At 44.7% G+C, this 16399-nt stretch overlaps 1 protein-coding gene across 2 annotated transcripts in view; it reads left to right on the top strand.

The window, feature by feature from the left end:
- Window positions 1-12177, top strand: part of LOC106562870 (netrin-G2) — a 166397-nt gene extending 154220 nt beyond the window's left edge. For both annotated transcript variants that reach the window (XM_082958047.1, XM_082958048.1), the window contains one exon: window positions 11086-12177. In XM_082958047.1, coding sequence (XP_082814173.1) covers window positions 11086-11297 — 212 coding nt within the window. In that variant the 3' untranslated portion in view covers window positions 11298-12177. The remainder of the gene's footprint in view (window positions 1-11085) is intronic.
- The last annotated feature ends 4222 nt before the right edge of the window (window positions 12178-16399 follow it).

Genomic DNA, 16399 nt, shown 5'->3' with positions numbered 1-16399 from the left:
GAGTCTACAACCCACACAAGTGGCTCAGGTAGTGCAGCTCATCCAGGATGGCACATCAATGCGAGCTGTGGCAAGAAGGTTTGCTGTGTCTGTCAGCATAGTGTCCAGAGCATGGAGGCATACCAGGAGACAGGCCAGTACATCAGGAGACATGGAGGAGGCTGTAGGAGGGCAACAACCCAGCAGCAGGACCGCTACCTCCGCCTTTCTGCAAGGAGGAGCAGGAGGAGCACTGCCAGAGCCCTGCAAAATGACCTCCAGCAGGCCACAAATGTGCATGTGTCTGCTCAAACGATCAGAATCAGACTCCATGAGGGTGGTATGAGGGCCCGACGTCCACAGGTGGGGGTTGTGCTTAAAGCCCAAGACCGTGCAAGACATTTGGCATTTGCCAGAGAACACCAAGATTGGCAAATTCGCCACTGGCGCCCTGTGCTCTTCACAGATGAAGCAGGTTCACACTGAGCACCTGTGACAGACGTGACAGAGTCTGGAGACGCTGTGGAGAACGTTCTGCAGCCTGCAACATCCTCCAGCATGACCGGTTTGGCGGTGGGTCAGTCATGGTGTGGGGTGGCATTTCTTTGGGGGGCCGCACAGCCCTCCATGTGCTCGCCAGAGGTAGCCTGACTGCCATTAGGTACCGAGATGAGATCCTCAGACCCCTTGTGAGACCATTTGCTGGTGCGGTTGGCCCTGGGTTCCTCCTAATGCAAGACAATGCTAGACCTCATGTGGCTGGAGTGTGTCAGCAGTTCCTGCAAGAGGAAGGCATTGATGCTATGGACTGGCCCGCCCGTTCCCCAGACCTGAATCCAATTGAGCACATCTGGGACATCATGTCTCGCTCCATCCACCAACGCTACGTTGCACCACAGACTGTCCAGGAGTTGGCGGATGCTTTAGTCCAGTTCTGGGAGCAGATCCCTCAGGAGACCATCCGCCACCTCATCAGGAGCATGCCCAGGCGTTGTAGGGAGGTCATACAGGCACGTGGAGGCCACACACACTACTGAGCCTCATTTTGACTTGTTTTAAGGACATTACATCAAAGTTGGATCAGCCTGTAGTGTGATTTTCCACATTAATTTTGAGTGTGACTCCAAATCCAGACCTCCATGGGTTGATAAATTGGATTTCCATTGATTATTTTTGTGTGATTTTGTTGTCAGCACATTCAACTATGTAAAGAAAAAAATATTTAATAAGATTATTTCATTCATTCAGATCTAGGATGTGTTATTTTAGTGTTCCCTTTATTTCTTTTAGCAGTATATATACACCTCACATGCGACCCATGATAAGATGAAAATAATGTCATTTGTATGTTATTAACAAGTTCTACTAAACTGAATATACAATAGCACCGTGTCCATTTTGAGATGTGGTAGCCAGTATACACTTTCTCAAAATAGTCTTATAAATCTAAGATAACTCAAGAAATCTGACATTCATTTGGAAGTTTTTGCCAAGGAGATCTTAGTCGCGCAATTTTACATCTAACTAAGATATTTGGTGCAGTATTTCTCAAGTTGAAAAAAATTGCATGAAACAGTTAGTCTCTCGTTTAATGTGCGACCTGGAGAGACAATACGTTAACCTCTACAACCCTTCAATTTTTTATTTATTTGATTAGGATCCCTATTAGCCAACCCCAATGGTGACAGCTAGTCTTACTGGGGTCCGACACATAAAGAAAAAGACAGTGCTGTGTGTAAGTTGACTATGCCAAAAATGTGTAATTTCTAACAAATTAATGTGTCTTATGAAAACAAGAAGTGATGCACTTAGTCTTTCCTCAACTCTTAGCCAAGAGAGACTGGCATGCATAGTATTGATATTAGCCCTTTGATTACAATAAAGAGCAAAATGTACAGCTCTGTTCTGGGCCAGCTGCAGCTTAACTAGGTCCTTCTTTGCATCACTTGACCATATGACTGGACAATAATCAACATAAAATTAGAGCCTGCAGGAGTTGCTTTGTGGAGTGTTGCGTCAGAAACAGTAGAACATCTCTTTATCACAGACATAACTCTCCCCCTCTTTACAACCATTCAATCTATTTGTTTTTTGACCATGACAGTTTACAATATAAGGTAACACTAAGTAATTTAGTTTTCTCAACTTTTTCAACAGCCACACCATTCAGTAACTGATTCAGCTGAGGTCTAGAACTTAGGGAATGATTTGTACCAATTACAATGCTCTTATTTTTAGGGATGTTTAGGACCAGTTTATTTCTGGCCAACCATTCCAAAACTGACTGCAACTCTGTTCAGGGTTTCAGTGACTTCATTAGCTGTGGTTGCTGATGCGTATAGGGTTGAATCATCAGCGTGCATGGACACACAGTCTTTGTTTCATGCCAGTGGCAGGTCATTGGTAAAAATAGAAAAGAGTAGAGGGCCTAGAGAGCTGCCCCGCGATACACCACACTTTACATGTTTGACATTAGATAAGCTTCCATTAAAGAAACCCCTCTTGAGTAGATAGCTCTGAATCCACGATATGGGGAGGTTGAAAAGCCATAACTAGGGCTGTGGCGGTCATGAAATTTCGTCAGCCATTTATTGTCATGCAAAAGACTGCCGGTCTTACGATAATTGATCGACAATCCAGGCCTCCATGCATACAAGTTACATACAAGCCGCTGATGCGTGCCTTTGGAACATCTTCTTTTAAAAAAGCGTAATAAATCAATTTAATATACACTATCACAATAAATCCAGTATTTATTTTAGTCAGGTGTGCTAAACCATGGGGTGTTGGGTTGAGCGTGGAGAGATTGACACAGAGACAGGGAGGCTTTAGTCCGCAAAAACAACTTTACTAAGACAGAAAATAAACACAACAAAGAAAATGACTTAGGTTTAGCTCAGTCCTTCTTCTCTGCTGTGGCTTGGTGTCGGTCTCTCCCCATTCTCTCTCACAGTGTGCCACCATGCTCCTTTTATTTGACCTCCACGGCTGGTTGGCACTTTCCTCTAATTACCTCGACTTAGAGCTGTCCGTGTTGGGGTGCCCAGCTCCCATATTCCCAGCAACGTCGCCTCACGTACCTCCCCTCTATTACCATCCCCCGGGGTAGACCTCCTGGGATACCACACGGGTCTAAAGAAACATTATGTGAAGAAAAATGCATTTAGCTGAATGGCTATGTTGAGCGTAAAAGTTGTCATTTCAAACAGGCCCTATACACCAGATTTAGAGTTATTTGGCAACTTTAGTTGTGAATGATACAAACCTTAGAATGTCTTAGAAATCAAAATATATATGGGCTAAATGATGCGACTATAGGCTATTAATGAATTGATAAAGTTGCAAAAAAGCTTGCGCTCTGTTCCTTGCCTCAGGCTGCAAAGCTGTAATCTCATCATATTTTCACCCATCCAACTATTCAGACTATTCTCAATTTTACTAATATGTCAAATTTGTTTTGATTTAGAATAACAAACTCGAGGACATGCGCTTTCCCGACGGTCCATTTTTCAATTATGCCTGGTCGGCTACTCTGGTGTTATGGCGGAGCTGTGTTTAATATGAGCAGCTGAGAAATAAACACTTATTTCACTCCATGCATCAACCACTGTTTGAGGAGCATGCTCTCATTGCGTGACAGGTGATATTCCTCCCTAACTCCATATGCCATGGACCCTCCAACCTTGTTCCTGGAGCTACCCAGTGGTTAATTTAGGAAACCAAGTGAAATCTGGTCGGGAACATCGATAGTAGCATGTTTTCGCAACAACAAAAATATCACTAAACTGTTGACAGCCCCTCTGCACGCTCGAGAAAGGAATAAAGGAGAGAGAGGAGATGGAAACGCATGTTAGTGAGATATTTTGAAGAGCTAAAGGATATGTGTCACCCAATTAATTATGAAAATATAAAAAATCCCTATTATTAAACTATTCAAAATCAAATACAAATTCACAATAATTGTAGGCTAACTGTAAGCCACAATCAATGAACTAACATCATTGTGTAGGGCTATACGTTCTATCCCAGACTCATGGATAGAAATTTTGGAGCGTAGCATAATAATACAGTCCACACTCAAATACTATTAGGCCTACTCTAATTATTTAACTTGAGTAGATGCTAGACCAATTATGCACAAAAGACATCTTAAATCAGTTTTGTTTTATGTTTTACTGGCTTGCGTAATATGCGGTAGGCTATGTATTGTATAAGGAACAATCAGGGCCTCCCGAGTGGCGCAGTGGTCTAAGACACTGCATCACAGTGCTAGCTGTGCCACTAGAGATTCTGTGTTCGAGTCCAGGCTCTGTTGCAGACGCACAATTGGCCCAGCATTGTCCGGGTTAGGGGAGGGTTTGGCCGGCAGGGATGTCCTTGTCCCATTGCAGACTAGCGACTCCTGTGGCGGGCCAGGCGCAGGGCACGCTGACATGGTCGCCAGGTGCACAGTGTTTCCTCCGACATATTGGTACGGCTGACTTCCGGGTTAAGTGGGCATTGTGTCAAGAAGCAGTGCGGCTTGGTCGGGTTGTGTTTCAGAGGACACATGTCTCTCGACCTTCGCCTCTCCCGAGTCCGTACAGGAGTTGCAGTGATGAGACAAGACTGTAACTACCAATTAGATTCCATGAAAATGGGGTAAAAAAATAAGGAACTATCATCATTTTTACTGTTTTTTGGGGTCTTGGGCTCATAAGCCTATGCGTATACATAAGCTCTAATATGCGTATGGGTGTTTTGAATTAATCCATTTTACTGCGGTCATGACTCATGACTGCCGGTGTGGCGGTAATAAGGTCACCACAACAGCCCTAGCCATAACATACACCTTTCTCAACAACAGGTTTTGGTCAATAACATCAAAGACTGCTCTGAAATCTAACAGTACAGCTCTCATAATCGTATTATTATCAATATCTTTCAACCAATCATCAGTCATTTGTGTCAGTGCAGTACATGTTGAGTGCCCTTCTCTATACTATAAGAATGCTAAAAGTCTGTTGTTGATTTGTTAACAGGGAAAATGCTTTGTATTTGGTCAAACACCATGTTTTACAAAAGTTTACTAAGAGCTGGCAGCAAGCCAGCACGGCTCAGACACGAGAGGTATGTGGCAGGGTCTACAGTCAATCACAGACTACAAAAGGAAAACCAGCCCCATCGCGGACCACGATGTCTTGCTCCCAGACAAACTAAACAACTTCTTTGCTCGCTTTGAGGACAACACAGTGCGACTGACACGGCCCGCTACCAAAACCTGTGGGCTCTCCTTCACTGCAGCCAACGTGAGTAAAACATTTAATCGTGTTAACCCTCGTAAGGCTGCCGCCCAGACGGCATCCTCAGCCGCATCCTCAGAGCATGCGCAGACCAGCTGGCTGGTGTGTTTACGGACATATTCAATCAATCCTTATCCCAGTCTGCTGTTCCCACATGCTTCAAGAGGGTTACCATTGTTCCTGTTCCCAAGAAAGCGAAGGTAACTGTGCTAAATGACTATCGCCCCGTAGCACTCACTTCAGTCATCATGAAGTGCTTTGAGAGACTAGTCAAGGACCATATCACCTCCACCCTACCTGACACCCTAGACCCACTCCAATTTGCTTACCGCCCAAACTGGTCCACAGACAAAGCAATCACAATCACACTGCACACTGCCCTAACCCATCTGGACAAGAGGAATACCTATGTAAGAATGCTGTTCATCGACTACAGCTCAGCATTTAAAACCATAGTACCCTCCAAACTCGTCATTAAGCTCGAGAACATGGGTCTCGACCCCGCCCTGTGCAACTGGGTCCTGGACTTCCTGACGGGCTGCCCCCAGGTGGTGAGGGTAGGAAACAACATCTCCACCACACTGATCCTCAACACTGGGGCCCCAGAAGGGTGCGTTCTCAGCCCTCTCCTGTACTCCCTGTTCACCCATGACTGCGTGGCCATGCACGCCTCCAACTCAATCATCAAGTTTGCAGACGACACTACAGTGGTAGGCTTGATTACCAACAACGATGAGACGGCCTACAGGGAGGAGGTGAGGGCCCTCGGAGTGTGGTGTCAGGAAAATACCCTCACACTCAATGTCAACAAAACAAAGGAGATGATCGTGGACTTCAGGAAACAGCACAGGGAGCAGGCCCCTGTCCACATCGACGGGATAGTAGTGGAGAAGGTGGAAAGTTTTAAGTTCCTCGGCGTACACATCACGGACAAACTGAAATGGTCCACCCACACAGACAGCGTGGTGAAGAAGGTGTTGCAGAGCTTCTTCAACCTCAAGAGGCTGAAGAAATTCGGCTTGTCACCAGAAACACTCAAACTTTTACAGATGCACAATCAAGAGCATCCTGTCAGGCTGTATCACCGCCTGGTACGGCAACTGCTCTGCCCACAACCGTAAGGCTCTCCAGAGGGTAGTGAGGTCTGCACAACGCATCACCGGGGGCAAACTACCTGCCCTCTAGGACACTACACCACCCGATGTCACAGGAAGGCCAAAAAGATCATCAAGGTCAACAACCACCCAAGCCACTGCCTGTTCACCCCGTTATCATCCAGAAGGCGAGGTCAGTACAGGTGCATCAAAGCGGGGACCGAGAGACTGAAAAACAGCTTCTATCTCAAGGCCATCAGACTGTTAAACAGCCATCTACTGCGTCTAAAGTTAATTTAGCTGGCTAGCCAGTTCAAATAATGACCTCATATAGCTGACAACTTCTTCACTTTAGCTCATTTGTCTTCATTATTACAGAAAACGTTTATTTGTCACATGCACAGGATACAGAAGGTGTAGTGAAATGATTACTTGCATAGTGGAGTCTTTTCTTTAGACATGCAGCTAGCTAGCTAGCTAAACAATGAACCATAATTCCAACTCATAACGTTACTACCCTGCATGAATCTGCAGGTAGCTAAACAACCAGGTTCAATGTTACGAATAATATTACTACACATATCATACACATAATGTTAGCTAGCTAGCCAGCCAGCTAACATTAGCTAGCTAGCTAATAGTACGCTATATCTTGAAATAAAAATGACTTTCTGAGAAAATTAGAAGCATATAATATCTGAAAATGTAGCTAGCTAGACTATCTTACCTGTATACCTGTATGGACGCTTCTCCCTCTCTGTCACGGATGCCATGGTTGCCCTTAGTTTGAAGATGTAATCCGGAGACAGGTGTTTCATACAACAGCCTTCTGTGTGTTCTCTTTTTGACACCCTCTGCATATTTGCAATCAAACGCTAGAATTTTCTCCATCACCTTAGCTATCATACTCTAATTCCACCGGGCATTCCACTGATTTCAAAACTCGGTCCTCCAGAAAGTGGAGAGCAACATTTTTGCAGTTCTACTACATATCTTTCAAAAACGCCACAGTAGAAAGGATTACCTACACATACTGACCAGCTCATGTTATAGACAAAAGTGTGCTACATGGCAGACCAATCCGAACTCATCCCTTGGAATGTCCAGCCCATCATGGTTAGCGGGAAGGTTCTTGTCTTTTCCCGTGGCTAAACCAACTAGGTTTGTAATTTCACAATTTTATTCGTATTTACAGATGGCAAACAAGTTTGTTATTAAGGCACATGAAAGTTCACATGTTCCAGAAGGCATTTCTGCCAAAAAACGTTCAAATGCACAACATACGCTTAGTTTCCTGAAATGAGTCACATATGGGCTCTGTGTTTGGATCCTCGGCAAGCACTCTGGCATTGGTAGCGAAAGCTGGCCTGCCATGACTTGGGAGCTGAACTTGCTTCATGAGAAGATTCCCGCATCTCCCTCCCGATCATATGCTCGTATGTCGATCATGGTGAAGCGGGACTTTATGTCGTAGACTGCCATCAGGACCATTCAGAAAAGTCATTGTAGTAGTACTCGTTGCTAGAATTTGCTGGAGCTCAGATCCTAATATGTTTTCCGTCGACTGCTCCTGCACAAAACAGATAATTGCAACAATCCTCAAACTCTCTTGTGATTTCTGCCCATTTTGCCACAGAGGGATAAGCAACAAAATCCTTCATCAGGAAATGCAAGATAGCCTGGCACACTTCTGTGACGATGGCACAAACTGTCGAGATTCCTAGCTTAACTGGCAGCGATACTTTGTGTGCTGCCATTCGCCAAAAACATCAATGCTTCGCATGGGTTGGACATCCCCTCTTGTAGTGGTCAGTGGATGAACTTGCCATTTTCTCAGTCGTTTATTTTTTCTTCTGTAAGAGCTGTTCAAGATTTAGCAATTGCAATTCATATAGAGATAAGTTTGCTTCTGTGGATAAAAAGTAGCATCGCAAAGCATAGAACACGAGACTAGCCAGACATGTAGTTAGTTAGCTAGTATTTGTAAACAAAAAGGCATATAACACCAGATCCGGAAGTTCAAATGTCGTCACTAGCTACAGTCAAAGAGTGCCTTGAAACCTGTTGCTTGGTAAGCTACTCTGGCACCCCAAGCCCTCTAGTGGATATACACTACACAAGGCAGAATTCCTCTGTAGGTGGAACTCAACAACAAAATGTGGACAAAAGTGCGCGCTGCCCCAAAAATACTGCCTCCGCCCTTGATCATCCTTGATCATTGATCAACTGAGTGGAGCTTGTAGCCTCCATAACAGTGACTAAGGTTCAGGGCAGGGTACTGGGCGGAGGCCGGTAAATGATGAGTGATAAACAGCTTCTATTTCAGACCAGACTGTTAAATCGGTCTCTCTGTCCCAGCTTTGATGCACCTGTACGGTCTCTGCCTTTTAGATGGTAGCAGGGTGAACAGGCTGTGGCTCGGGTGGCTGAGGTCCTTGATGATCTTCTTGGCCATCCTGTGACATCGGGTGTAGATGTCCTGAAGTGCTGGCAGTGTGCCCCCAGTGATGCGTTGCCGTACCAGGTGGTGATACAGCCCGGCATAATTATTTTGATGGTGGTGCATCTGTAGAATTTTGTGAGGGTCTAAGTGGCCAAGCCAAATTTCTTCAGCCTCCTGCGGTTGTTGCGCTTTCTTCACCACACTGTTGGTGTGGAAGGACCATTTCAGGTCCTCAGTGATGTGCATGCCGAGGAACTTGAAGCTTTTGACCCTCTCCACTGCGGTCCCATCGATGGGGGCGTGTTCTCTCTGCTGTCTCCTGTAGTCCACGATCAGCTCCTTTGATTTGTTCACATTGAGGGAAAGGTTTTTTTCTGGCACCACTCCGCCAGGGCTCTCCCTCCCTTCCCTGTAGGCTGTCTCGTCGTTGTTGGTAATCAGACCTACCACTGTTATGTGGTCAGAAAACCTGATGATTGAGTTGGAGATGTGCATAGCCACGCAGTCATGGGTGAACAGGGAGTACAGGATGGGGCTGAGCACACTCCCTTGTGGGGCCCCCGTGTTGAGGATCAGTGTGGGGGAAGTGTTGTTGCCTACCTTCAACACCCAGGGTCGGTCCATCAGGAAGTTTAGGACTCAGTTGCACAAGGCAGGGTTCAGACACAGGGCCCTGAGCATAGTGATGAGCTTGGAGGACACTATGATGTTGAAGGCTGAGCTGTAGACGATGAACAGCATTCTTACATAATGTAGGCATTTCTCTTGTCCAGGTCGGATAGGGCAGTGTGCAGTGCAATGGCAATTGCGTTGTTGATGGATCTAGTCACTTTAATAATGCCACTTTAATACTGTTAACATATCTTGCATTACTCATCTCATATGTATAAACTGTATTCTATACTATATATTGCATCTTAGCCTATGCCGCTCTGACATTGCTCATCCATATATTTATATTTATATATTCTTATTCCATTCCTTACTTAGATTTGTGTGTATTAGGTATTTAGTGGAATTGTTAGATATTACTTGTTAGATATTGCTGCACTGTCAGAACTAGAAGCACAAGCATTTCGAATCACGCTCAATAACATCTGCCAACCATGTGTATGTGACCAATACAATTTGATTTGATTTGTTGAGGCGGTATACAAATTTTAGTGGGTCTAGGTTGTCGGGTAAGGTGGAGGTGACATGATCGTTAACTAGCCTCTTAAGGCACTTCATGATGACAGATAGTGTCACGTCCTGGCCAGTATAAGGGTTAATTGTCATTGTAGTTTGGTCAGGACGTGGCAGAGGGTATTTGTTTTATGTGGTTCGGGGTGGTGTTTTGGTAAAAGGGCGTTTGATTTAGTATTTCTAGTGAGTGTGTTTCTATGGTTGATTAATTGGGGTTGGGACTCTCAATTGAAGGCAGGTGTTTTCTCTTTGCCTTTGATTGAGAGTCCCATATATTAGGGTGTGTTTGTCATTTGTGGGAGATTGTTCTTTGTCTAGCATGTATGAGCCTGAGAAGACTGTCAGTATATCGTGAGTTTGTTTTGTTGTTTTTGGTAATCATTTTGAGTTAATAAATGTTCAAAATGAACAAAACCAGTCCTGCTGCATATTGGTCCTCCTTTTCCGACGATGATTTCGCCATATCGTCTGACGACGACGAAATCCCTGACAGATAGTCATTTAATTCAGTTACCTTCCCTTTCTTGGGTGGACATGTTGAACCAAGTAGGAATTAAAAATAGAGACATTGAATAAAAAATTTATTAATTAATTAAAAAGAGACATTCAACTGACCCAGAGAAAATGCATGCTCAAGAAAACCAGAAAAGAAAGAGGGTGTTACTTGTTGCCGAGGCTAGGCTTGGAGAATTAATATTTTCTTTTTCTTTCTTCCCCCTCTCTCTTTTTATCTTTACTTTTAATTGCTCCCTTCTCACTACATCCCTCTTCCCCATCTTGTTGTTTCTGTGGCAAAACTTGTCCTCTTTTCTCATCTTCCACCTCATGGCTCTCACCTTGTATCCTACTATTCTCCTTCTCTTTGCTCCCCACCCTCATTTTGTCTTTCATGAAACCGTTGTTTGCCACTACATCTCTCCTTTCTTCCTTTCTCCTTCTGTAACCCTACCTTCCTCCACCCCCTTTCTCTGCATGTACCATTCCTCTCTCGCTTTTTTCTTCTTCCTCCCGCTACCTTCATCCACACCTTCTCACTCTACCACTTCCCTCACCTCTCTCTCTTCTGCCCCCCCGCCCCCCTCCGTCCCTCTCTCTCCTACAGCTAATGTGTGTGACGAGGAGCTGCTCCTGTGCCAGAATGGTGGGACGTGCTCCCAGAACCAGAAGTGTATCTGTCCTCCAGAGTTTAAGGGCGTGCTGTGCCAACAGTCCCGCTGTGAGGGGGGCAAGGCCTGCAACACCGCCTCCACCCTCCACCTCCTGGCCCCCCTCGTCCTACTACCACACCTTTTGGCCACATTAACTGCACACTGAGTCACCTGCTGCCCCCTCAAACACAGGGGGAACTGTTGTGTGTGTGGGCAACCCCAGAGAGGGAAGAGTGGGAAAGGCCTGCTAGCTGGCCAAGGACCCTATGAGCACACACATCATAAGACTGTTACTGACTCAGGGACCCCCCCCCCCCCCACCCACCCACCGCTGTGAGAGTAAAATGAGACTTCAGAGGAAGACTGAGGAAAATCAAGACAACCAACCCACTGTCTCTCCCTTTATACGAGAGACCTGGAGAAATCTCATACCAAAAAGCATTATTATTACTATTAAATGAGCAAATGAGAACACTTTAAATCATTACTGTTCACTATGAAGAAGAAGGGAGCGAGGAAATGGCTGATGTAACACAATGACGTTTCCTTTGTCTTTATTGATTTGAGTTAATGCACCCCTCTTCTCTTGAGACCCTGCACTTACTGCTGCGGAAAGACTAGACATGGGCGGAGGGCTGGTGGGAGGGGGGAGGGCTAGGTCGTGATTCGCTGCTGAGGACTACTTAGAATATAAACCATTAATGTATCTTATGTGCCCACCGACAGACTGAGATGATACATTTAATTATTACAATATCCAGAGGGTTATCAATATTAAGATTTTAGTCACTATTACGGACATTATAGGAATGAGTGTTGCCACCGTTTAGCAAGATTAAATCTTCACACAGTATTCAGGAATAAAACAATCTAACTTACCAACAGTCTAAAAAGAGAGAGAGAAAAGGGGAGAAAGTATCAATATTATAAGTCATTATTTGAATATTTTTTGTTGAGATTATTTTTGTTTGGAGTTATAATAAATTAACTATTCCAGAGGAGCATTTTATTACACTGTAAGCGTTACAGTAAATGTGAATGATTTACCTGTGCTTGTACTTTATTGATTCAATTCATTCTTTCAAGAGAAAAAATGTGTCATTACCAACCAAAACTCTCAATTGTCTACTCCAGATTGGAACTGTCTGGATTGCTGAAAAGTGGAAAAAAAGACCTCATTCATTGGTATTTGATTTCATTTAGGTCTGACATGTTTTATGTAAATGGTAGAAGAACTGACATGATGAGTGACACCAACAACTGAATCGGTCAAACCACTATGAGATTCACTCATAACGACAGACAACCCCAATGCACATGAGAATACAATCATAAAAAGTTGAACAATAATTGCACCATAATGTCCAGAACAAACATTTTCCCTGTAAGGTTCTGACAAGTGTTCTCCTCATAGAAATAGACTTACTAGAATGTAAAAAGCATCCAGACCACTATTTTTATTTATATGGTTCTCCCACTCTCTCTCGGTCTCTTGCAGAGGTCATCATCAGCGTGGAAACCCAAGGCTTAGGGGGTCATGGGTTAGTCCAATCAACATCAGCTAAACATGATGTAGCTGTCCATGGTACTGATTTGTGTGTTTGTATGTAAGTAGATAAAACATGTTGACTCACCTGAGATGTAGAGAAACGCCAATGCCATCCTCCTCTCTTTCATGTTGCTGAAACAGTCTATGAGTCTGTCATACACTTTTAGTTTTCGTTATCCTAGGCTACCTGGCTAAAATGCTTGCTCACGGGCCTCCCGAGTGGTGCAGCGGTCTAAGGCAGTGCATCACCGTGCTTGAGGCATCACTACAGACCCGGGTTCGATCACAGGCTGTATCACAGCCGGCCGCGACCGGGAGACCCATGAGGTGGCGCACAATTGGCCCAGCGTCGTCCGGTTTAGGCTAGGGTTTGGCCGGCCGAGATGTCCTTGTTCCATCGCACTCTAGTCACTCCTTGTGGCACGTCGGGTGCTTGCACGCTGACTTTGGTCACCAGTTGTACAGTGTTTCCTCTGACACATTGGTGTGGATGGCTTCCGGGTTAAGCGAGCATTGTGTCAAGAAGCAGTGCGGCTTGGCAGGGTCGTGTTTCGGAGGACGCGTGGCTCTCGACCTTCGCTTCTTCACTTCCAAGTTCGTACGGGAGTTGCAGCGATGGGACAAGACTAACTACCAATTGGGAAGAAAAAGGGGTAAAAAAGTACAAAAAATAAAACAATTAAACAATTCTTGCTCACTAGCCTAACTTCCTTCGATGGGCAATCATTAGCCTCGTACATCTAGCTACATATTAAACTTCCACCCTCTCAGGCCAGAGGCACAATGTCTGAATTTATTGTTGGAGTAGAATCGCCGTTATAATCATTAGCCAGTACGGAGAATTAAGTAAAACCACAAGTCCATATCCCTATCTCCATCCATGGCTAATTTAGGAAAGGGCCCATTTTAACTAACTAGCTAGCCGCAAGAGGATAACAACACAACGAGATTCAACAATTCAAGTTTTTTTCTGTCAATGGCGTGTGGCTTGTGATGTGATTGGTGTGATGCCAAATCCAAACTGGCTTCCCTTGATACTTTTTTTTTGGTGCGCCAGGGCCATTCACAGTTGAGCTCACTCAGTTTAGCTCAACGATGATTAGCTATTATTGAATTTAAAAGAATATCAAGGGAGGCCAAATGCTCGCTGGCTTAAATGCTATGGGCGGCAACACTATCACACTATTTTTGACCAGACAGCATCAGATAGATGGGCTACACAAACAAAGGGGCAGTGTTTCGCTCGCTCGGATGCTTTCTCCGGTGAGATACATTCAGCCTCTTGCAAATTGAAGAACAATTATGAAACACAGAGATGAAAGATACATTATTTTCTTTTCTTATTGGTACATTTGGGAGAAGCCTGGCTTCCCTTGGCATCCATGAACACACGCCAGTGGGGGCAACTTGTACCTACTTCGATCAAAACTTGTGTGCGATTGTGGTATGTGTTGCGGTGAGAGGAGTTAAGGTTATGTGTGTGTGTGTGTGTGTGTGTGTGTGTGTGTGTGTGTGTGTGTGTGTGTGTGTGTGTGTGTGTGTGTGTGTGTGTGTGTGTGTGTGTGTGTGTGTGTGTGTGTGTGTGTGTGTGTGTGTGTTTGTGTGTGTGTGTATGCGCTCGCAAGTGTGCATGTGGGTGACAGAGAGAAACAACAATGTAATTATACTTTGGATTTATTGTCTCACAATCCTACTGCCAAATAGACCAAACGTACGGACAACGAGTAAAGTACATTAAAATATAATTTGAACGTACTTTACTGGCTCTCCGTGCGGTTGGTGTTTTTGGCGCTAATAATGTGAGACAATACAGTGCATTTGGAAAATATTCGGACCCATTCACTTTTTCCACATGTTTTATTTGTATTTTTTATTTCACCTTTATTTAACCAGGTAGGCAAGTTGAGAACAAGTTCTCATTTACAATTGCGACCTGGCCAAGATAAAGCAAAGCAGTTCGACAACATACAACAACACAGAGTTACACATGGAGTAAAACAAATATACAGTCAATAATACAGTAGAAAAATAAGTCTATGTACAATGTGAGCAAATGAGGTGAGATAAGGGAGGTAAAGGCAAAAAAAAAGTCCATGGTGGCAAAGTAAATACAATATAGCAAGTAAAACACAGGAATGGTAGATTTGTAGTAGAAGAAAGTGCAAAGTAGAAATAGAGATAATGGGGTGTAAAGGAGCAAAATAAAATAAATAAAATAAATACAGTAGGGGAAGAGGTAGTTGATTGGGCTAAATTATAGATGGGCTATGTACAGGTGCAGTGTGAGCTGCTCTGATAGCTGGTGCTTAAAGCTAGTGAGGGAGATAAGTGTTTCCAGTTTCAGAGATTTTTGTAGTTCGTTCCAGTCATTGGCAGCAGAGAACTGGAAAGAGAGACGGCCAAAGGAGGAACTGGCTTTGGGGGTGACCAGAGAGATATACCTGCTGGAGCGCGTGCCACAGGTGGGTGCTGCAATGGTGACCAGTGAGCGGAGACAAGGGGGGACTTTACCTAGCAGGGTCTTGTAGATGACCTGGAGCCAGTGGGTTTGGCGACGATTATGAAGCGAAGGCCAGCCAACGAGAGCGTACAGGTCGCAGTGGTGGGTAGTATATGGGGCTTTGGTGACAAAACGGATGGCACTGTGATAGACTGCATCCAGTTTGTTGAGTAGGGTATTGGAGGCTATTTTGTAAATGACATGGCCAAAGTCGAGGATCAGTAGGATGGTCAGTTTTACGAGGGTATGTTTGGCAGCATGAGTGAAGGATGCGTTGTTGCGAAATAGGAAGCCAATTCTTGATTTAACTTTGGATTGGAGATGTTTGATGTGAGTCTGGAAGGAGAGTTTACAGTCTAACCAGACACCAAGGTATTTGCAGTTGTCCACATATTCTCAGTCAGAACCGTCCAGAGTAGTGATGCAGGACAGGTGGGCAGGTGCAGGCAGCGATCGGTTGAAGAGCATGCATTTACTTTTACTTGTATTTAGGAGCAGTTGGAGGCCACGGAAGGAGAGTTGTATGGCATTGAAGCTCGTCTGGAGGGTTGTTAACACAGTGTCCAAAGAAGGGCCAGAAGTATACAGAATGGTGTCGTCTGCATAGAGGTGGATCAGAGACTCACCAGCAGCAAGAGCGACATCATTGATGTATACAGAGAAAAGAGTTGGCCCAAGAATTGAACCCTGTGGCACCCCCATAGAGACTGCCAGTCCGGACAACAGGCCCTCCGATTTGACACACTAAACTCTGTCAGAGAAGTAGTTGGTGAACCAGGCCATGCAATCATTATAGAAACCAAGGCTATTGAGCCTGCCGATGAGGATGTGGTGATTGACAGAGTCGAAAGCTTTGGCCAGGTCAATGAGAACGGCAGCACAGTATTGTTTCTTATCGATGGCGGTTACGATATCATTTAGGACCTTGAGCGTGGCTGAGGTGCACCCATGACCAGCTCTGAAACCAGATTGCATAGCGGAGAAGGTGCGGTGGGATTCGAAATGGTCGGTAATCTGTTTGTTGACTTGGCTTTCGAAGACCTTAGAAAGGCAGGGTAGGATGGATATAGGTCTATAGCAATTTGGGTCAAGAGTGTCCCCTCCTTTGAAGAGGGGGATGACAGCAGCTGCTTTCCAATCTATGGGAATCACAGACGACATGAAAGAGAGGTTGAACAGGCTAGTAATAGGGGTTGCAATAATTTCGGCAGATAATTTT

The sequence above is a fragment of the Salmo salar genome, chromosome 11 (genome assembly GCF_965601325.2).
Source record: "Salmo salar chromosome 11, fSalSal1, whole genome shotgun sequence".
NCBI lineage: Eukaryota > Metazoa > Chordata > Actinopteri > Salmoniformes > Salmonidae > Salmo > Salmo salar.
This window is presented reverse-complemented; position numbering and strand designations above follow the sequence as displayed.